Raw genomic sequence first — 21,999 nt, 5'->3', positions numbered from 1 at the left:
ACAAAAACATTTTGTGAAGAGAGTGGCATTGTTTTACATTTTCGCAAATCTCTTTAAATGGGGGCTGGATAGAAGACTGCCGGATTCTTAGGGCTGCTTCTACGTTTGGTCTGTTGCAGTATCACACTTCGTGGAGCTTCCGGACGACTCCACCGTTTATTCATAAGAGAGCCAGAGTGAAAAGGGCAAATAACTTCTTAGTATCAGGAAAATAGCTTTGACCTTGACCCTCTGAAAGAGTTTCAGAGACACTCAGGGTGCCTGGACCATGCCTGGGGGATCGCTGTGATAATGGTTCTTCCCAGGGTTTCTACAGCCCCTCACATGCCCAGCCCAGGTCCCAGCAGCTGCCTCTGCCTCCCGTCCAGCCCCTGTGTCTGCAGGAGGCAGTCTTAATCCAGTGGGAAGGCTGTGCACCAGACCTGGTTAGTTCCTGCCGCCTCACAGGCCACGTGACCTTGGGCTCTGGGGAAGCCACTTGGCCCTTAGCTTGTTTCATCATTCCGACGTAGACACGGATAATTCCTCCTAGGCAGGTGTCATCAAGTTCGATGAGAGAGTGATCGGTGTTTGTCTCTTGGCACACTTCCCTCCCCACTGCAATGGGCAGAGAGGGCGGGGGCAGGGGGGGCAGGGTAGATGGCACTGGGGCCAGGCCCCCTCATAGGCTCCTCACCTCCTGGATGAGGCAGTAGCAGAAGCAGGGCCCCGAGCGCAGCCTCAGAGGAGGCACGTGTGGGAAGGCAGCCTGTGCAGACCTCGTAACAGCCCTGCATTGGGCATTTGGAGAGTGCATGTCTGCCCCTCTGGGCTTGAAGCACTAAAAGGGCAAGGAGGAGGCCCTGGCCTCTGGCTCTCACCAGTCGGGTTCAGGGGAAGCTCAGTAGTCACAAACTTTTTTATGAGTGGGATGAGTGGGCTCTACAGGGCATCTGCCACTGGGTTGTAAGTTCACCCCAGGTCCCACGATGGGGCCGGGCCGGGCTGGTGTGTCTGCTTGAGGGAGACCTGGCCTGGTGGTGGCCTACAGCAAGCCCTCCCATTAGCCCATTCTGTGTGCTTAACCTCCTTGGTTTGTTTTGGTAAGTGCTTTATTTTGAATCTTGCCCACCTGTGACATTTGGGTGCCCCTAGGAGTGGGGTTGCTACCTCTTTTATTCACTTTCCCCTTATTGGCTTCAGCCAGCTTGGTCTGCAGGAGCCCTAACCCCACTTTCCTGATTCCCGTCCCCTCCAGCCCCGATGACCCCAGCCCCACTCCCCTCTCCGCCCCCTCTGAGCAGTGCCAGTGACCTGGGGGACACAGCTTCACCCACACTCAGCCTGGCTCAGCCTGGCGCCTGCGCACTTACCACCTGCGTTGGCCTAACTCAGGCCTTGATTTCTCCGTGTTTTATTTTATCTGGTTTGGCTTTTTGTGGCTTTTCCTTCCTTTTGTACTAATGCTTCTCTCTGATCTTATTTGCATTCAAATTACCTCGCCAGGTGGTTCACCAATCAGAGGTAAGAATGCTGTCCGTGCATCTCGCCACGCCACGCCACGCCACGCCACTGCCGTCACCACCACTCCATCCCGTCCAGTCCGTCACCTCCCCCATCCCCATCCTGACCTCTCCAGCCTCCTCATCTCCAGCTCCGGTCCCCCAAGCACCACCGGCCACCACACACCTCCACTCTCAGTCATTCCCTCCTGTGGACTCATCCATTGCAAGTCTGGACTGTAGATATACTCAGCTGAGCCCTGCCTGGGGGATGGCAAGCCCTGCTTCCCAGGCCTTCCAGGCCAACCCCACAGAAGGGACCCTGTCCGCCCCACACTGAAGCCAAGTGCTGAGCCCCAAGCCCGACCACAGGTGGAGAGCCTTCCCGGGAGGTGGGGCAGCATGACCAGGCCCCCCTTTCTTCCCAGGAAGCTCCTTTTTCTTGGGGTCCTCCATGATGGCTTGACTTCCCTTTAACATCCTGGCCCTAGAGCAGAGTGAGGACCATCCTGTAAATCCCCGTAGCCCAGCACAGATGCTGCTGGGACACAGGGAACAACCAGGGTCCACCGTGACTAGCTCAGATCGCCTGCCAGCCCTGGCTGCTCTCATGCCCCAGAGCCCTGCAGCCTGGAGCTCCCGAACCACACTCTGGACCGAAAGATCCGGGTGCAAGTTTGAATCACCTGTGTGACTTTCAGAAAATCGGTCTGATCTCTCAGAAGTCTGCGTCCTCCTCTTTAAATTGGGGCCAGGGCCCACCTCATGGACTCCTGAGGTTTAGAGGAGGGGATGAGGGGCTGGGCAGTGTCTGGCTCGGAGCAGGCCCACTGTAAAATGGTCGCTTCTGGACTGATTTGATTCATATCATTTCTTCACAAGTCTTTTGGCTTCCTTGGGCACATCTGGACCCTCAGTCCACGGCCAGGGTGGTCTCAGGACAGAAGATAGGGCTGAGAGGAGCAGCTGCCTCCCTGTGGGGCATCTTGTCCATGACCCTCCCAGGCCAGGACTACTTATAGTTCTTCATGCCCCTGCCACCGGGTCTTGGTGTTGGTTCCAGATTTGGGGGTTTCTGTGTGTATCCAGGCCCGGGCTCTGTGTTGGGTCCCCAGCCAGTCCTAGGTCTCCACACAGGGGAGCCTCCTCCCCGAGCAGGAGTCTCACCCAGGCACTAGTTCTTGTCCCTGCCTGTGGAGCCAGGCCCCCAGGTCTCCCCCCACTCCCCAGCTGAGCTGACCTAGTGCAGCACCCCCCACCCCCAACCAGCCAGGGGCCTGACCCTGCCTGCTTGAGGGAACATTTTCTGTAACAGTGTCCATCCATCCCATACACATGACCTGTTGGGTGCCCGTCAGAACTGTTCTTGCAGGAGATGGGTATTTGGCACGTGCCCTGGGCCCTCGTGCTCCCTGATGTCCAGTGGGGAGGGCTGAGGCCAGAACCGCAGAGCAGGCCGGCCTCGACGTTAAGCCTTGGCAGCCCCTTCCCCCACCTCCAGCCCCCGGGCCCCAGCCCCCTGAGTGTTCAGGGCCCCTCCTGCTGCCCTGGGTCTGGGCGGCAGAAGAGGGAGGGCGGGCAGTGGGGGGCTGCAGCCCTGCACCCAGGGCAGTCCTCCCCTGGGGCCTGGGCCATGAGAGTGTGGCTTGGAACTCTTCCTCCGCTCCTTATGCAGTCCACACAGGTGGGGTTCAGCAGTTCTGTCTCTGTCCTTTGTGGGTATGGTGCCATCAGCCAGCCTGAGCCCCAGGATGGGGTCTTTAGGGTCGCTCTGGCTGTTCTGTGCAGGCGGCGGTTCTCTGTCAGGCTTGTGCTGTGGGGTTATTAAGTGTCCGTTGGACTGTCCTGTGTGGGTTTGACTGTCTGTCGGCTTGTTCCCGGGAGGGGGTATTGCCTGTGCCTTGGGGTGTCACTGTCACGGACGGCTTGCCTGGTGTGCTCTCGAGAACAGTGTCTCCAAGTGTTGACTCCCGGGGCCAGGGGGTGGCCAAGCCGAGTGGTTTCACGGCCCACCTCCAGAGCCTGGGCTCCCCTACCCGGACCTGCCAGGACTGGCCCTGTGGAGGGGCCTTTACAGCTGCCCTGCCCCCCCACTCCTGGCTCCTATCTGTCCGTCTGCGGCCAGAGCAGCTCCTCAGGGCACTGGCCCGAGTGGGAGCTACAGCCTCCATTAGCCTCCTGAATTATGCAGCAGCCGTGGTGGGTCGAAGCACTTTAGCAGGACCAGGCTGAGGAGAGGAGCCGGAATGGGTGGGGCCGGCGGGGTGGGGGTGGGGTGGAGGGAGAGGATGGGTGCTCTGAGCCGAGGCTGCTGGGCACCAGGCCCCCAGAGCAAGCCCCTTCCTTCCTGTGGAGTTCTGGTGGGCGATGAGGGCCGTTGCATGCTTGCAACTCCCGGGCCAGCAGGTATTCAGGTGGCTCCCACCCACGCCTGGCTCCACATCACCTGGCAGGGCCAGGAGGTCTGGGAGCACTAACAGGGATGCTCACTGGCACTCCATGGAGCTGGGGGATGGGATGGAGCCCCTGGCCCAGCCGACAGGCTCCACTAGACTGCAGGGCAGGGCAAGCGGGACTGTGCTTCAGAGCCCAAGGCTTGCTCCCTGCCAGGAGGCCAGTGGGCTCATCAGGGAGAGCTTCCTGGAAGCAACACTGGTGCGGCCCTGATTATCTACAGCGTCTGGTCAACACAAGCCCAAATGCCGTCAAGCCCCCTCCCCATGATCCAGACCTGACCTCTGTCACCGTGTCCCCGCAGGTGCCTTGCAGATTGAGAGCAGTGAGGAGTCGGACCAAGGCAAGTACGAGTGTGTGGCGACCAACTCCGCAGGCACACGCTACTCGGCCCCTGCCAACCTATATGTACGAGGTAAGGACGCGGGCAGTGCCCAGCCCTGTCTCCACGGAGCTGAACTGGCCCTGCTGGCCATGCTGTCTGGATCCCTTTCTGGGGACAGTGGGGGCTGCCATGGGTCCCGTTTCTCCTTTTCCCGCCTCTTTCTGCAGCAGCAGGAACAGCCACAGCAGCTCCCACTGGGCACACTCCTGATGGCCGCTGCTACTTTTCCTTCCTTCTCCGCAGGCCCTTTGGGACACAGCCACTCTTGGGAGTATTTGTATCTCTTATAGGTTCTGCCTCAAGGGCCCAGAGCCCCACGGGAGTCTAGAGCCTTCCAAGCAGATTTTTCACTGTGGTGTGTGTGTATGTGTGTGTGTGTGCACGTGCACCAGCAGGCACACATTTGCGTGTAAACATCGGGCATACTTCCCTGGCATTCCTCGAGTCCTTCCTGCCCAGCCCAGCAAGGGGGGCTCCAGGCCAAATGAGCCTGCCCTCTGGCCAGGGCTGCCCAGGGTCTTCCTGGAGGAGGAGCCAGCCGCACCCTGTCACCAGCCAGGACCCTTGTATAGAAGGTCAGTGTGAGGCAGCTGTGAGCCCCTGCAGGTGAGCACGTGCTGTGTTTCAGGTGTTCCTTGCTGAGACTTAGTGGATCCTGCATCTTCATCAGCCCAGGTTCCCAGCAGAGAGAAACCTGGAGACTGTTGGGGAGTGTCCAGTGTCTGCTGTGCTCCCAGCCCCAGGGTGACCAAAGCTGGTCACCTGCTCCTTCCAGAGAAAGTGCTGGGTCTGGTGTGCACAGTGCACCCTCGGAGCCCCTCCTGCCCCCACACCCCGTCACTTAGCCCTTCTGCACAGATGGGCGTCATTACAAGTGAAACTGTCTCCACTCGGGGGATTTGGAAAGGAAAGTGGCCATGGCTTCCTTGCAACGATGACTTCATCATGCTAAGTGCTTGGTGTAGCTTCTCGAGGGGATCCTCTGCCCCTCCACCCAGGCAGTGTTAGTGGCCTGTCCTACTCTTTGGAGCCACATGGTCAACCATATAGTTATCGAGGAGCTGCTCCGTGTCAGGTTCCCAAGAGGCCAAGGCTACCAGCCCATAGGGTGACGGGCACGTTGTGTCTCAGAGATGACAGACGACACTTCACTGGAGTTGGGGGTGTGGAGTAAGAGGTCCCCACTGGCCCCTCGGTCAGGTGTCCTGCCCCTCAAGGCTTGCCTAAGTGGCCCCAGGGGCTGTCTTAAGGAACAACATCAGGGCAGAGAGGCCAGGGGCCTGAGAGCCACCCAGATGGCTGAGATGCGTACGGTGGTGAAGCGCGCTGCCTCCCCCCACACGGCTTCAGACAGAGCGTCTGACGGGCACACAGGGCTTGGACGAGTCCCCTCCTAGGGAGGAACGCTAGAACAGCCCTGCTCAGAGACCTGCCTCCTGCCACCTGGACCATTCCAAATGCTACGCGGTCCTGACTGAACACTTTTCCCAAAAGATCATAGGGTCAAAAGAGTGGAGATGCCTCGAAAGCCTTTCGCTGTATGTGGCTGCACCAGGGAGAGGAGCGGCCCAGCAGGGCCACTGAGAAACCCAAGCAAACTGCCTGGGCATGGTCTAATGGACACATTTCCTGGGGCAGAGCTGCAGGGGGCCATACTGAGGCAGGAGGAGGCCCAGACGTAGGTGACGGAGCCTGCGTTATTATCTTGGCTGGGTAGCATTCTCTGAAGTCCCCGTCACGCTGGCCTTGGCCCTGAGGCGAGGCGGTGGGTCTCTCTGGAGGTGAGCTGAGCCCAGCCGCCACAGGTGGCAGCTCGGGTACTAACCAGGGAGCTCGTACCTCCAGCCCCACATGGTGGGATCAGGCGGGGTCCCGACACCACGCATACGCACAGGCCTTCTGGGCAGTGAGACCAGTGTGGGGGTTTCTTTGGTTCTTGACCCACTTGCCAGGGACCCTAAGGCAGGCTGTCCCAGCTCGGCTTTGCTGGTCTTTCCCTCTCACACACGTTCCTGTGGACCCGATGTCTGCGGGCCAGTCCTAAGTCTCTGTGCCCAGGACCTGCCTTACAGCCTGGTCCCACCTGCATCTGTACCTGCCCTGTTTTGTCAAGAGCAATTTGCCCTGTAGCCCCAGGACAGGCCCTGCTGAGGAGACCTGGAGACACCTGGAAGCCTCTTCCTAGGGCTTTTTGCCTCTGGTGTCCCCACCGCTTTTCATCTCAGTCCTGGCAAAAAGCCCTTGCGTTCTGCTCTCAGCAGTGCTGAGGGCCCATCAGCCCCGGTGCCCCTGAGACCGCCTCTCCCATGCCGGCCACCAGCTCTGTCCTGAACCCTGCTTGTGAGTGGGCCGCCCGTAGAGCAATCCCCCAGTGCCTGCCTGCCTGCTGCCAGCAGAGCGGCTCTGAGACCTCCTTCCAGAGCAGGCACCTGTTCCCCTCCAGACCAGTGGGCCCCAGCTGTCAGGAGCCTCAGCATCCGGGTCCGGGTGGCTTCCAGCCCAGGATTCTCAGCCTCGGCACCGTTGACACTGGGGGTCAGATGACTCTTTGTGACATGGGGCTCTCCTGGGCGTCGTATGATGTGTAGCAGCCCGTGTGGCCCCCTAAATGCCAGCAGCACCCCTAGTCCCGAGAACACACAATATCTCCAGACCTTGCCCAGTGTCACCTGGGGGGACCCCTCCCCACCCTGGATGTTGGGAACCGCTGCTCTAGATGGACAGCCTCCCGCCAATATTCAGCTCCCTTCACCTCCCTCTTCTCCCGCTGTGTCCACTGTGTCCACTGGGCTCAAGGCTACGTCTCCTCCTTGGATTTGTCTTCAGTGCTTCACATCCTATGTCACCCAGACTCTCAGGGCTCCGCTGTCTCTCTGAGCCCCTGCGGCTGCCGCTGACACTCCCGGCACGGTGGCAGGCACACAAGAAGCGCTTGGCGACCACTGACCGCTGCTGCCGTCAGGATAGCTGTCAGGGAATGCGTCATCCGGTTACATCTGCCTTTCCTCACAGTTGCCCGCAGCTCCACCCGCGGTCCAGCAGGCCCAGGCAGGCTGGGTGGACCATCCTCTCTGTGTCACTATCCATCTCCCTCCGAGTGACTCACCCTCTCCTTCTATCCACAGCGTCTCTTTTCTCCAGCTCTCAGGACGCAGAGCTGCCAGGGGCCAAGGCGTGCCGTGCCCTGCCTGCCCCCGACCTTCCCCTTCTCTGCAGGGAGCTGGCCACTGGCCGTAGCTGTCTCTAAACGGGGACAGCGTCCCCACAGCCTTTCTCCCCATAGGTACCCAGACCGGCTCCTCACCCTGCTGCCCTGCAGTGTGGGGCTCCCTCAAGGTGGTGGGAATCTAGTGGCCCCTGTGCCTTGGTGGGTTTGTGGGCTTGGGGGGCCCCGACTTGAGCCCAGCTCACTGGGTCTGTCGAGCCATGGGGTGTGCGTGAGGCATGGGGGCCCGCCTGTGCTCCCCTTCCACCCTTCCCTGTCCCGCCCTTGGCATCCTGGCACCTGCCAGCGGGACCTAGCCCTGTCCACCGTGTCCTCCATGAGTCCTGAGTCTTTCATGAGCGGCGTGGTCCGCGCGCACCTGCGTGCACGTGCGTGTGCGTGGGGCACAAGAGTCTTGTCTCGTGTCCGTGCTGTGTGGGCAGATGAAGGTTGGCCTGTTTTTACTCTCTCTGTGTTTCTCCTTGTCTTTTTTTTATTCCCTCCTCATCCTCATCGCACTCTGCCATCAACCCAAACTCTCATCTCTCAGATCAGCGAGAAGGTTGGTCCTTTTCACTTCTTAACCATCTACAGTTCGCCCGTCGATGGGATGCTCCCGTCAGTAGGGACCAGCGGGCTCGGTCAGCTCCCTCGGGCTCGCTCCAGCCAGGCCTGCCCGCCAGTCGGGCTCTGCTCTCCGTTGTTTGGGCTGGCAGGCTGGCAGGACTAGGGGTGGGTGGGCAGGCCCCCTGCCCTGCATGTTTCTGCTGCTTGAGTCCCTGATGTGCCAGTGTCTGCATGTCCCCTTAGCTGGGCTCCCCTGCAGGGGTGGTCAGGCAGGCATGGTGCATGACACAAAACTGTGCCCCCCGTTATGCCTGGGTCGGGCCAGCTGTCTGTTCCGGGTGGGGCCCAGGAGTGGTTGGGGGAGCTGTGAGAGCTGTAGTGCATTACGTGTGCCTCTGGGAACTTCCACAACCTCATCGCCTAAACTCCACCTTAGCCCGAGCTCAGCTGCAGCCACTTGTGAAGACGAAGGGAATAGACTAATAATCTAGAATGAGCTCACGCCTCAAGGTCCTGCAGCACAGGACAAAAGTCCCTCAGGTCTGCCGTGACCTTGAGGTCCCCGCGGAGCTCAGTGGGCAGCCAGCCCTGGTCTGCCTCATGAGGCTTGGTGTCCATGGCACGGGTTGGTGGCATCACGTTAGGCACGGAGGAAATCCACACTCTTGTCTTTTTCCTCCCCGACCTGAGCCAAATGAAGATCTTGCCACCTGCCCTAGGCCCCTCTGCCCAGGCCCTCCCAGCCTGCTCCGTTTCCTCAGGCCTGTGCTGGGTGCTGAGCACTCAGGTTCACGGAGCTCACAGCTGAGGAACGGTTGACGGAGAGTTAGTGAGGTCCACGTGGGACCCCCGGAGAGGCCCCAGCCCGGCCACAGATTGGGGAGGGCTCCCAGGAGCCCCTGCTCTAGCTCACCCCAGAGCATTCTCACACGGGGCTCAGTTCTCAGCCCCACCCAGGTCAGACCTCTACCCCAGCCTTGGGGCTGGCAGCAGGGGCTAGTGGTCGTTCTTGGGGCACATGGTCCAAGCGGTCAGATGAGACACTTGTCCACTGGGCTTTGGGCTGAGTCCCAGGGAGCAGGCTCGGGCCACCGGCTCCCCCTCTGGCATCATGTCTCCTTGGCTTGGGTTTCCTCCATGAGGGAGAAGGGAGCCAATGGGGAGGAGGGCTGCGGCCTGAGCTCAGATATCAGCCCTGAGCATCCATCCATAGGCACTCTTGAGCTCTGGGACATTTCAGTTTCACCATTTCGCTGACCTGGCGGATTGCTGGGGCGTTCAGAAAGCAGTCATCAGCAGAGACAGCCCAGCCCTCAGCCACCTCCCCCTACACCCCTCCCCGCCACCTTCCCGGTCCCTTGTCCCTTCTCCTCCTCCCCCTCTCTGGTCCCACCAAAAATAAAGCGCGTATACAAATATTTAACGGGAAGGCAGAAATGAGTTTCTAAATATTCCAGGGGGATTTGCCGGGCTGGTAATTTGTTTGGCGCTGATAATTACATCTTACATTTTTCCAGCTTTACTTAAAACTGTGTGCCGAGTGCGCCGGCATTTAATTACCGCTCTGCGGCAGCCACAAGGTTATTTATTAAAGAGTTATTTTATCTTGATACAGTGGATCCTGCCCCTTATCCCCTCCTTAATGTTGTGTTATTTTCATCAGAGAAATTTCTGCGAGCGAATGCAGATTGCGGGGCTGCCTCCCCCTGCGATTATGCTGTCACTCTGCTGAATGCTGATGCCTCCGGGCGCCACACCGCCCTATTATATGGGGTTGTCAGCGCAAATAATTAGACTTAAAAGTTACAGCTGAAATATAATCCAGAAATGGCAGAGCCCTGTTTTGGAAATTGTCTATAAAATGTCAGCAGTAAGGATGCACGGGGAACAGTAATAGACCGGCATTGTTGGAGGAGCCCAAGATTAGACCCTAAGTGCGTTTTTTCTCCGGCTCTGGTTTTTTTCTTCCCTGCTGTTGCTTCTGTCAATAGACTGAGTCCAGGGCGAGTCCTGCTCCCTCTTGGTGGCCTCATGTCTGGGCCAGCGGGAGGAGTGCTGGTGGGGCTGCTGCAGGGAGGCTCCAGCCGCTCCTGGCTCTTAGGATGGGGGTGGCTGTCCAGGCAGGTGCAGGACACAGGGCCCCACTGGCGCTCAGGATCCCAGGAGGGGGTGTCTTCCCTCTCTTGCCCCCACCTTCCCTCTGTGGACATACCCTAACCTCTGTCACACTGCAGGGAGGATGAGCCTGAGCTGTGGGGAATCGCATCCCAGAACTCCTTTTTTTTTTTTTTTTTTTTTTTTTTTCAGAACTCCTTTTATATGTGCCCGGAGCCCAGTGTTCTGGTGAGAGCGTCAGTGGGGGCGCCCCCAGCAGTCTCTGGGCTGGAAGCCCTTGCCTGGTCCTAGGGATGATTCAAAGGGTCATATCTGACCTCTCAAACTCATCCTTAGCCCCTGGACTTCTCCCTTCTACCTGCATGGAGGAGGGGAAAACTAAAACTAAAAGCAAAACTATTCCCAATGTTTGTTCTGAAAGACCTCCATTACTTGGTGGTGGAACAGAAGGCTTTGCCCGCCCCCGGACCACTTGGAGTACGGTCCTATCCGCTTTCTGGACTGCTTAGGTTGGGACCCGAGGTGTATTGGCCAAGGACCTACTTCCTTTCTGTGGGGCGCTTTGTTTTTCTTCCCAGGGACTAATCAGGCCCCAAGATTTCTTTTAAGATTTTATTTATTTATTCATGAGAAACATAGAGAGGAGAGAGAGAGAGACAGAGACACAGGCAGAGGGAGAAGCAGGCTCCATGCAAGGAGCCTGACATGGGACTCCATCCCGGGTCTCCAGGATCACACCCTGGGCTGAAGGCGGCGCTAAACCGCTGAACCACCAGGGCTGCCCGGCCCCAAGATTTCTGCCAGGGTCACACCTGCGGCCATGACCTCTCCTGACGCAGGCTCCTCCAAGCCCCATCCTGCCAACTGGAGAATACCTTCCACCAGCCTTGACTACCCAGAAGCTCCAGAAGCTTCTCCCTGGAGCCTCCTCAGGATCTTTTTTCCACCCTATCAGCCAGGCTTTAAAAGGCCGTGAGCTTTTGATCCCACTGATGACCTCCTGATAATACATAAACCCAGGCACGTCACTTAAAAAGTATCAGTCTTACATCCATTCCCTTGTCCGCCATCGAGAGGTGATGGGATCTACAGCAAGGAAGCCTGCCTCATGTAGCAGGAGCTCAAGAGCGGTTTCCCTTCCCTGAGGCTGTTCTGATGCCTGTGAACCAAGAGGAGATGGGCCGCCCCTGGCTAAGAATAAAGACCTGATGACTTAAGGCTGCGCCCCTCTGCCTTTCTGCTCCAGCCAGGGCTGAGCTGGACCCCTGGCCAGCAGATAGACCCGCCTGTTCCCCAGGCCCAGCTCCAGAGCTCGGGGAGGGCACGTAGCACCAGGCTGGGTGACACGTCTGTCCATACCTCCTGGTCTCACTCTTGTGCCATTTGAGGGAGTGCTGAACGGTGCTCTGGCATGGGGCCCTCCTACCAGCCGTGCCCAGGACCCACCTATTGCCTGCCATGCGGAAGTGTCTACATGTTGTCATCGTTCCATGGGGGACTCCCAGCTTTGGGACAAATGACAGAAACACTTAATCAGCTTGAGCAAAACAAGGAGATTCTTGTCTTACCCAACTAAAATATGTAGAAGTAGATTTGGTGTCAGGCAGGGCTAGATCCAGATATTTAAGCAGTTTGATCAGGCTTTTCTGTTTGTCTCTTAACTCTGCCCTCCACAATAGACTCCTTTATTCTCTAGCATGTGCTCCCATGTGTTAGGAAAGGTGGGCCTCAGTTCCTCTCAGGTCGGCCCCTGCAGTACAGAGAGAAAGTTGTTGTTCTAATGGTCTTTGCAAAAGTCCACAGGCTACATCTCGTTAGCCAGATCTGGGTCACATGTTCCACTTAGCAAGACTAGGGTGGGGAGAGGTGGTTCCTCTAAAGAAAACAAGGCCAGTTCTAGAAGGTAGAACACAAGATGTCCATGAGACGCACCGAAGCCCCCAGTGAGCCTGTGGCACAGAGGGAACTCAGCCCACGGTGCCAGTCACACGTGGCTTGCTTGGGGGTGCTGTGTGGAGGCTTCGGAGTGAGGCTGAGTGAGGAATCCCTCAGGGAACCGAGCAGGGGTTTTTAACAGAGAAATGATGTGAGCAGACTTGCTTGTTTGTGGGGGGCCGGTTCTGGGAGAGAGCCGCCCAGTGCGTCAGTGCAGGGAGAGATGGAGGGGCTGAGGCTCTGGTGGGGCAGTAGCCTCTGGGGTTGGTTCACTCCAAGGCATTTCTTTTTCTTTAAGTAACTCTACCCCCAACCTGGGGAACCTCTGGGTTTGGAGAAAAATTACTGGGTTGGAAAGATGCCTTCGGGCCATCCGTTAACAGGTGATTCCTTGGGTGTCTAGGCTCTGGGCCACAGCTTGACCCCTGTGGCAGTGAGGTCAGGGGTTGGACAAGATGGTGTCTGTAGTTACTACTTCCAGCTCTGATTTTGTGGTTTGGGGCTACACGAGCAGCAGAGTCTGGAACCCATAGCGGAGGTGCTCCTGATGGGACAGCATGGGTCCTTTGCATGCCGGGCGCCCCAGCAAGGGTCCTGGGAGACCCACACACTCTCAGTGAGGCCGTTTGGTCACTCTGCCTCACTGCCTGCCTCCTCCAGCCCTGTCGGTAGGGGTGCCCACGAAGGACACACTTCAGCCCCTGCCCACCAGCTGCATGACCCGTCAGCACGCCAAGCATGCCTGCCCATGGCTAGGTCTTGCCTGACTTCCCTCCCTCTGCATGTTCCAAATGTTTGTACCAAGCTTGCAACTTTGGGGGTTTCCAGGCTGCACCTTGGCCTGGGAAGCTCAGAACAGTTTCTGGCCTGGGAAGCCCAAGGCCGGAGGTCGTGGCCAGGCACAGCCACCCTCTCCCTTGAGACCCTTGTTCATTGGCTCAGAAAGCCGTCTGTTCGGCGCACTCATCATGTTACTGCCATCGTCATGCCCATCCTGCCCGCGGACCACGTCCCTGGCCTGCCCTGATCCCTTGCCCCTGCCCACCCCCTTCTGAGGGGCAGCCCTTCCCCTGGAGTTCCCAGGTTGTGCCTTAAGCATGGCTGAGATCCTGGCAGGCGATTATGCCCCTGCCCTCATCTCTTCCCTCAGGTCACGGCCCAGAGGTGGAGGCCGTGACTCTAGAGAAGGTGGCCACGTCACTCCTGGACCAGCCCTGTGCCCTGCCCCAGATGCTCTGAGGTCCTCCACCCTACGGTGCCTGGACTTCACTCGTGCCCCAGTGAGCCCCTCTGGAGGCCCGTAGTGGGGGTCAGGAGCAAGTAGGGGCAGGCACCAGATGGCAACCTGGAATGTGGCCCTGAGGAGGCCCGCGGTATAGACCTGGGGCCTGGACCTTGCGCTGAATCCCTGTGTGACCCTGGGCAGACAGCACATTTCTAGGCCTCAGTTTCCTAGGCTGTAAAACGGGGGAGCTTGGTTGTGGAATCTCTTGTGTTCCATTCTCTTGAGTGTGGGGGCTACTTGTAGCCAAAAGTGGGGTGGGAGGTGGTAAGCCGGGGCCCTGGTACTGCCCCACCTGTCTCTCAGGTGGGTTTGGCTCTGACAAGAGGGGCTTCCTGGATGAGGGGCCCCTGCCCTTCAATCCTCCCGAGTATTTTGCCCGGCCTGTGAGTGCCTCTCTCCCTCCTCCTGCAGTGCGCCGTGTGGCTCCTCGTTTCTCCATCCCTCCCAGCAGCCAGGAGGTGATGCCGGGTGGCAGCGTGAACCTGACTTGTGTTGCGGTGGGGGCACCCATGCCCTACGTGAAGTGGATGATGGGGGCCGAGGAGCTCACCAAGGAGGATGAGATGCCAGTTGGCCGCAACGTGCTGGAGCTCAGCAATGTCGTGCGCTCTGCCAACTACACCTGCGTGGCCATCTCCTCTCTAGGCATGATCGAGGCCACGGCCCAGGTCACAGTGAAAGGTGAGTGCCACGTGCATGCCTGCTGTGGCCTAAGGCCTGCCTTGGTGCAGAGGGTGACGGGAGGTCCCAGCACCCGTAGCAGGTGAGCATGGCTGTTGTGGGGTTGGATGAGGTTGAGGGGTCGTTGCCCTCTCCCAGGTGCTTCCTGGGGTCCTGCCAGCCCTCGGTGGAGAGAGAGGTTTCTGTTATTCGTGATGTTAGTAATAATAGCTAACGGGTACTGAGCTCCTGGGGGCAGATGCTGTACTGGTTAGCACAGATTGTGCTGGTTAGCACAGAGACTGCTCTGTTACGCTGGGAGGTAGACGTTCTCATTCTCTTCTTACAAATGAGAGAACTGAGGTGCAAGGTCATGCAGGAGTCAGTGACAGGACGGGGACTTGAACCCGCGGGGTCTGATGCCGCAGAAAGGCCCCCGAGCCACGTCCTGGTGCCAGACCCTCAGCTTCATCAGCCTCATGTCAAGGCTGCAGTGAAAGAGTGGCCACAGAGAGTGGGCTCTCCACCAGGGCCCCAGGATGGGCACGCACACTCCTCCAGGCTCCGTGCTTCCATCCTCCTTCCTCAGACCCATCCTCCATTCTGCAACTAGAATGATCTTTTGAAGATACAAAGCAAGATCTCCCCACTGTTTTAAGAAACTGCCTTCCAGTGACTTCCCATTGCTTTCAGGGCAAAGAGCAGGATCCTCACTCCCCTTGCCTGGCCCTCCTGGCTCTGCTGGGTTCCTTCCGGCCCTCACCCAGCCCTCGCCGTGCTGGTCCTCTCACTGTCTGGGCCTCAGCTCTCTGAGGCCTTCGTGGATTTTCCCCAGCTCAGCCTCCCGCTCTCTGCTGTCCTCGCATGCGCCAGAGTCATCGTTACGGACTCGGTGCTTTCCACTCACCCTAGAATGTAAAGTCCACCAGAGCAGAGATGTGACCAACAGTGTGACCTTGTGTCCTCAGCCCAGCACCGCGCCTAGCACTTAGTAGGCACTTGATAATTGTGTAATGTTTGGCCTGGGATCTGGGACTGCTCCACCTTCAATTTGAGCCAAGCCACAGGTGTGTAGGGCCAGCAGCCCCGTCCAGGCTGTCTTAGGCACATCTCTCCCCGACACCAACCCCAGTTACACGTGAGGAAGCGCAGGCAAGCCCCAAAGGCAGACCTCTGCCTCCCAGCCGGCGCGCTTTCCATCTGCAGGGACCCGGCCAGGCCACGCCACCTCTGGGGCTGTTGTTAAGTGAGGAGCCAGTGAGTTCTGGAAGTGATGTGGGTAGACCCTAGATGACCGAAGGCCCCTGAGGGCTCTGACAGGTGTCGCCATCCCCCGCTAGGTGCCCTTTGAGGTCACCTCGAGCTCCCCAGGCCATTTTTCAAGGAGGCCCGTGAGGGCCAGCTGTACCATGGGTAGTTAACACCCGGAGCAGGATTGGCCTCTGGGGTCCTGACCTCGGGCAGCTCTGAGCCTCCCGCTTTGTCTCCCAGCTCTGCCGAAACCTCCAATCGACCTCCTGGTGACTGAGACAACTGCCACCAGCGTCACCCTGACCTGGGACTCTGGGAACTCAGAGCCTGTGTCCTACTACGGCATCCAGTACCGCGCGGCGGGGACGGAGGGCCCCTTCCAGGAGGTGGACGGTGTGGCCACCACCCGCTACAGCATTGGCGGCCTCAGCCCCTTCTCCGAGTACGCCTTCCGCGTGCTGGCGGTGAACAGCATCGGCCGGGGACCACCCAGCGAGGCGGTGCGGGCACGCACGGGAGAGCAGGCGCCCTCCAGCCCCCCGCGCCGCGTGCAGGCACGCATGCTGAGCGCGAGCACCATGCTGGTGCAGTGGGAGCCGCCCGAGGAGCCCAACGGCCTGGTGCGAGGGTACCGCGTCTACTACACTCCCGACGCCCGCCGCCCCCTGAGCGCCTGGCACAAGCACAACACGGACGCGGGCCTCCTCACCACCGTGGGCAGCCTGCTGCCCGGAATCACCTACAGCCTGCGCGTGCTGGCCTTCACCGCCGTGGGCGACGGCCCTCCCAGCCCCACCATCCAGGTCAAGACACAGCAGGGAGGTGGGTGCGGGCAGCACGCCGGCCTGGCCACTGCGGCGGGGCCTTGGGGGCTGGGGGAGGCTGAGGGCCTGTACCCCGCCGTGCACGGTCACCTGGGATGCGGGACAGGGTCCCGGGGCTGTCTTCCCATGCCTCCTTTCTCCGGGTGCCACCGGCCCTCGTGGGGAACTGGCAAGGCTCACGGCGCCTGGCGTGGGGGTGTGGGGGTGTTGCAGTGCCTGCGCAACCGGCGGACTTCCAGGCTGAAGCAGAGTCGGACACCAGGATCCAGCTCTCGTGGCTGCTTCCCCCGCAGGAGCGGATCATCAAGTACGAGCTGGTGTATTGGGCAGCAGAGGATGAAGGCCAGCAGGTGGGTGCTCAGCGGGGACAAGAGCAGGGAGGAGGGCTCCCCTGGATCCCGTAGGCTCTGTGCGGGGCTCCCCCGGGCAGACTTTCTGGATCCTGTGGTTGTACGGACATGGCCCCCAGGGGTGGCCCTGGGGCTCACGTGGCCAGCGTGGTTCTATAGTCTTTGTCCCCACTGCTGGGCGACAGTCCCTCGGTCTGCCCTTGGGTCTCTCCGGCTCTGCGGCTTACCTGGCACTCACAGAGCTGTTGTCTCAGATGCTCATGGCCACGGAGTCTGTGCAGTGGCCGTGTGATGTGGAGGCGGCCCTAGGCCACAGTGGGTCCACAGGGGCCAGCCGCAGCCCAGGTTGGGGAGCAGCCTGTGAGGTCAGAGCAGTCAGTGAGTGCTCCCTGCTCTTCCAGCACAAGGTGACCTTCGACCCCACCTCCTCCTACACCCTGGAGGACCTGAAGCCTGACACACTGTACCACTTCCAGCTGGCCGCCCGTTCCGAGATGGGGGTGGGCGTGTTCACCCCCACCGTTGAGGCCCGCACAGCACAGTCCAGTAAGTGTCTTCTGAGGCTACGCCTCCTGTAGCTGGGCCGGGGCAGAGACACACACGCCCTTCTCCCTCAACCGGGGGGGTGGTCAGGTCTGCTGGGCCCCGGATGGGCTCTTGTCTGGGCTCCGGGTCTGGACTCACAGGGGCAGGTAAGTTCCCACTAGTCTGTGTCCAGGCAGTTGCTGCCCATGCCGTTCCCCACCTGACTTCTGTCCCTCCCTCCCCCAGCCCCCCACCAGGTAAGTTCTGTGTCTGTGACTCATCCCCCTCCCCCGCCCCCACCCGTCTGCGCTGGTCACACTAGCTGACTGGGCCATGCTCAGCGCTGGGACAGCCACGCTTGCCATGTCTCAGACATGTCCCCGCTCTGGCAGCTGTCCTCCTGCTCCATATCCCCACATCTCATCTCCCCTGTCACCTGCATTCCCTGCCTCATGCCCCGCACCACGGGAGGAACATGGGAGCTGTGTCATCACACTGAGCCTACGGCACGTAGGGACACGTCTGTGAGAACGAACCCGGGTGGCAGACTGTCCACGTGCCTGCCTTAGGACCACGCGGCCTTCCGCGTGTGGGGCTGCCTGCTGTGTGGTTATCGTATTCCTGTGTACGTGAGACTAGTGCTGTGGACCTGCGTGTGACCCTGTGTGGCCACCTGGCAGGGCCGCACCCGTATGAGTGTCTGGTGTGCCCCGGGATTGGGTGGCTGTGAGGCTCTGTGTGCTAACAGGGGCCATGGATATGTGGCTGGACAGGATCATGACATTGAGGCAGTTACAGCACGTGTGACAGCCTTAATCACGGCAGTGTCTGTGAGGCGGTCCATGTGCCCCCAGACTGTGTAGATGCGACCCCATGTTCACGGATCTGACTTACAGGCACCTGCTGCGCTCCCACTGTGCCCATGCACGGAGCAGGGCTGGCAGCATGACCCCGACGTGGCCCGTACCTGCAGGGAATCCTAGTCTAGTGGGGCAGATAGATGTTCAACCTGCAATTATCCAAATGAGCTTTTAATTACATTTGTCTGAAGTGCTGCGGAGGAGACAAACAGTGGAGAGGTGCTGGGATTGGAGCTTCATCTGGTCTGAGGGGGCCAGGGGGGCTTCCTTGGGTGATGTAGGCCTCACGCAGAGGGGCAGCAGGTGCAAAGACCCTGAAGCGGGAAGGCACTTAGTTGTGGTTTGGGATAAGCAGCAGGCCATGGCAGCTGGCCACGGGTTAAGAGGACAAGACAGGTAGGAGGGCTGACCCAGCTGCTGGGCAAGCATGCATGGGACAGCCCAGCGGGATGCCGGACACCAGTTGGGAGGCTGTGCAAGAGTCTAAGCAAAAGACGGCAGCTCAGATGTGGTGATGGTGGTGGATCAGATAGCCGTCTGGGGTGCCAGCTGCCTGGGACTCGGTGACGGCTTGGCTTTTGGATGCTGAGGGAAAGGAGAGCATCAGGCGAAGTCTGTGCTTCTGGTGTGCAGACCTGGGAAGAGGGGAGGAAGTAGGGCCAAAGCAGGCACCTCAGCCCGGGGCCTTGTGCCAGCCGTGCAGGTGGCGATGCTGAGCTAGGGGTGAGGGACTCTGAGGACAAAGACCAGAGGTAGTGGGAAATCCCAGAGAGGGGAGTGTCTCGGAGGCTGGAAGAAGAGAGCAGAAGGAACAGAGCCGATGCTGCTGCTGAGCAGTCAGGGCCAGAGGAACGCAGGAGGCAGGAGCGTCTGCTGGATGGAGGACCTGGGGCGAGGGTTGTGAGGCCTAGCCGGAGGGAGGGGACTGCTATAGGTAGAGGCTGAGTGCTGCAGGCCCAAGGATGGGCTTTTGTCTTTAAAGATAGGAAATTTTTGAACTTTTTTTTTTTTTTTAAGATTTTATTTATTCATTCATGAGAGACACAGAGAGAGAAGCAGAGACACAGGCAGAGGGAGAAGCAGGCTCCCTGCAGGGAGCCTGACTTGGGACTTGATCCCGAGTCTGCAGGATCAGGCCTTGGGCTGAAGGCGGCGCTAAACCGCTGGGCCACCGGGGCTGCCCTTGAGCAGTTTAAACGTGGTGAGGAATGAGTCCATTCTGAGAAGTCGGAGAAGTCGAAAATTCAGGAAAGACAAGGATTTTGGAGGCTCAGGAGGTAGGGGGAGGGGACAGCATGGATGAGAGAGATCCACCTTGGACGGGAGAGCACAGCTCCCTCCTCGTGGGAAGCAAGGGCAGCTCAGCGAGATTGCAGTTGTTCGGTGGGTTTGGTAGCAAGAGATAGAGGGAGCTGCTGGTGGGAGGCTTCAGTTTTCTCTGCAAAGTGGGAGACAGTTGTGTGCTGAGAGCTGGAGGTTAGCGGAGCGTGGAGGAGGTTGAAAACGTTCTGTGTACAGCAGCAGAGTGAGCTGGGCAGAGAAGAGAGGCTGCAGACAGCACACAGGGCCCAGGTGAGGCCACTGGGGACTTTGCACACAGGATGCCAGCCTTCCAGGGCAGGCAACGCTTTTCCACCTGCCTCAGGACCGACCGCCTTGGAGAGGGCAGAGGGTTGGACCCATCCAGGGCTTGGCACCGGCCGGGCAGGGGCGTGGAAAGAGAAATAAGTGAGGGAGTTGGGGGTAGATGGTGAGGTGCAGACCTCAAGGTCAAAGCCCAATATTGAGGGCGGTAAGGATGGTAGGCGAACGGGTGGAGGTCGCAGGGGGGCGAGGAGCCAGGGTGCTGCTGGGCACCTTGAGCAGCTGAGCTGGCACAAGGTGAGGGTCTGCGAGGGGGTGTGGGAGGCCACGTGCAGGGAGTAGGACCATCCTGAGCGTGGCGATACCCAGGGTGTGCCCACTGCGGTGCAGGGAAGGAGAAAGCCGTGGAGATGAGGGCCTCAGGGGCCGGGGAGGGAGGTGCCCAAGTCACCCTGGCACAGTGTGGGGCTGCAACTCCAGATGGTGAGGAAGCCACGTAACAGCACCAGGTTCCTTGGTGGGACTGAGGCCTGGATATGCCCCTGGGGGCGAGGGAAGGGGGCCCACATCTGCTTCCTGACCCCAGGGGACTCACTGAGGAAGAGCATCTCCATAGAGTACATTTTCTCCAGATTACCCAAGGCCATGGGCCTCCTTCCCGTACAGCCTCCAGTCTCAGGTTCCTAGTGGCTCCAGCACAGGCACCCTGTCCACGTAGGCACAGGCCATGGCTCTCTTGTGCCTGAAGAGCCACTAAGGCTGCTCGTCCTGACAGGAGCTGTGGGCACAGCAGCTAGAGGTTCTCCTTGCGTGGCTGTGTGTGTGACCAGGGGCCAGGGGCCCAGAGACCCAGGGGCCAGGGAATCATGACCCATGCTTGTGTGTAGCTGGCAGGGTTTGATGCAAGGTTTAATGCGAGATGGCATACGTGTGGGAGAGACCTTGTGTGTGTGTGTGTGTGTGTGTATGTGTGTGTAGCCTGTGGTCCAGAGGGAGCTGGGCTGTCTGGCGGCAGTGGCAGCCTGCCTAGGAGGGGCCCTGGGATAGCCACTCTGCACTCAGGGAGTAGCCTGCCTGGGTGAGTTTCCCATCCTCTGTGACTAGTCACTGTGCCCGTGACCCCCACCCTCCATCTGCCTGCTTCCCCCCATTTGTCTTCCCCAGCCCCCTCAGCCCCTCCCCAGAAGGTGACCTGTGTGAGCACGGGCTCCACCACGGTTCGGGTAAGTTGGGTCCCGCCGCCAGCTGCCAGCCGCAACGGCGTCATCACCCAGTACTCGGTGGCCTACGAGGCAGTGGACGGCGAGGACCGAGGGCGGCATGTGGTGGAGAGCATCAGTCGCGAGCACTCCAGCTGGGACCTGGTGGGCCTGGAGAAGTGGACGGAGTACCGGGTGTGGGTGCGGGCGCACACTGACGTGGGCCCCGGCCCAGAGAGCAGCCCGGTGCTCGTGCGCACAGACGAGGACGGTAGGCCTTGGCGCCAAGGGGAGGGGCGGGGGAGGGAGGCACCCCTCCCAGATACCCCCACAGCACCCCAGGGCCTTCGCCTGGTGCAGGCTTGGTAGCCCACGCTGGGGGAATGTAGCAGAGGGGGATAGCCTGTGCCCGAATCCCAGGCTTTGGGGCTAGCTCCAAGGCAGAAGCAGCGGCCCCTCCCGAAGGTCCTGGAGGTTGAGACTGGGGAGACTGGTGCAGGAGACGCTCAGAGCACAATCAACTAGACTCGGTCTTGGCCAGACATCGGCACGATGTGGGGGCCCGGGAGGAGATGGAACAGGTCGTGCTTGACTCCGGGGTGGCCGAAGGCCTGGTGCCTCACCACCACTCTCCCCACCAAGTGAGGTAGCTCAGGGCCAGGGTCGGCTGGGCTTCCCTGTGCTAGGCACCCGGGACAGACGGTCTGTAGAAGCCGTATCAGGGCCTTTCCGGGGGCAAGGAGTGCAAAGGCAAGGCCCTGGAGTGTGTGCTCCCCCGCAACTCAAGGTCCATACCACCAGGCCTGACTCTCCCCTCCTCCTGGTCCCCAGTGCCCAGTGGACCGCCACGGAAGGTGGAGGTGGAACCACTGAATTCCACTGCTGTGCGTGTCTCTTGGAAGCTGCCCGTCCCCAGCAAGCAGCACGGCCAGATTCGCGGCTACCAGGTCACCTATGTGCGGCTAGAGAATGGCGAGCCCCGTGGCCCACCCATCATCCAGGACGTCATGCTGGCTGAGGCCCAGGTGTGCCACTGGGAGGTGGTGGGTGGAAGGGTGAACAAGACCAGCCTGCTGCTCTACCTCTTTGGAGCCCGCGTCCCCTGCCTCCCCTCAGAGGACGGAGACACCCAGATACCCTGCTGCGTCAGGCTGGGGAGGTATCAGACCAGGAAGTCAGGGCTAGGTGCCAGGGACACCCCCTCTTTTGTCTTGGGTCTACCTGAGGCATGCCAGCCCAGGCCCCGCCAGCCCCATCTGCCCTGGTGACTGTCCCAGCCTGGCAGTCCCCTCTGTGACTAGCAGATACCAACACAGGCA

The 21,999-nt window shown here is 59.9% G+C and overlaps 1 protein-coding gene across 11 annotated transcripts in view; it reads left to right on the top strand.

The window, feature by feature from the left end:
* PTPRF (protein tyrosine phosphatase receptor type F) overlaps positions 1 to 21,999 on the top strand; it is an 87,140-nt gene that overhangs the window by 41,575 nt on the left and 23,566 nt on the right. For 7 of the 11 annotated variants that reach the window (XM_038558363.1, XM_038558358.1, XM_038558356.1 and 4 more), the window contains 7 exons: positions 4,240 to 4,350; positions 13,839 to 14,108; positions 15,579 to 16,160; positions 16,376 to 16,512; positions 16,914 to 17,058; positions 20,646 to 20,951; positions 21,512 to 21,705. In XM_038558363.1, coding sequence (XP_038414291.1) covers positions 4,240 to 4,350; positions 13,839 to 14,108; positions 15,579 to 16,160; positions 16,376 to 16,512; positions 16,914 to 17,058; positions 20,646 to 20,951; positions 21,512 to 21,705 — 1,745 coding nt within the window. The remainder of the gene's footprint in view (positions 1 to 4,239; positions 4,351 to 13,838; positions 14,109 to 15,578; positions 16,161 to 16,375; positions 16,513 to 16,913; positions 17,059 to 20,645; positions 20,952 to 21,511; positions 21,706 to 21,999) is intronic. The other 4 variants (XM_038558365.1, XM_038558361.1, XM_038558364.1 and 1 more) reach the window with 1 other exon arrangement.

The sequence above is a fragment of the Canis lupus genome, chromosome 15 (genome assembly GCF_011100685.1).
Source record: "Canis lupus familiaris isolate Mischka breed German Shepherd chromosome 15, alternate assembly UU_Cfam_GSD_1.0, whole genome shotgun sequence".
NCBI lineage: Eukaryota > Metazoa > Chordata > Mammalia > Carnivora > Canidae > Canis > Canis lupus.
The sequence above is the reverse complement of the archived record's forward strand: the minus strand, read 5'-3'. Positions and strand labels throughout refer to the sequence as shown.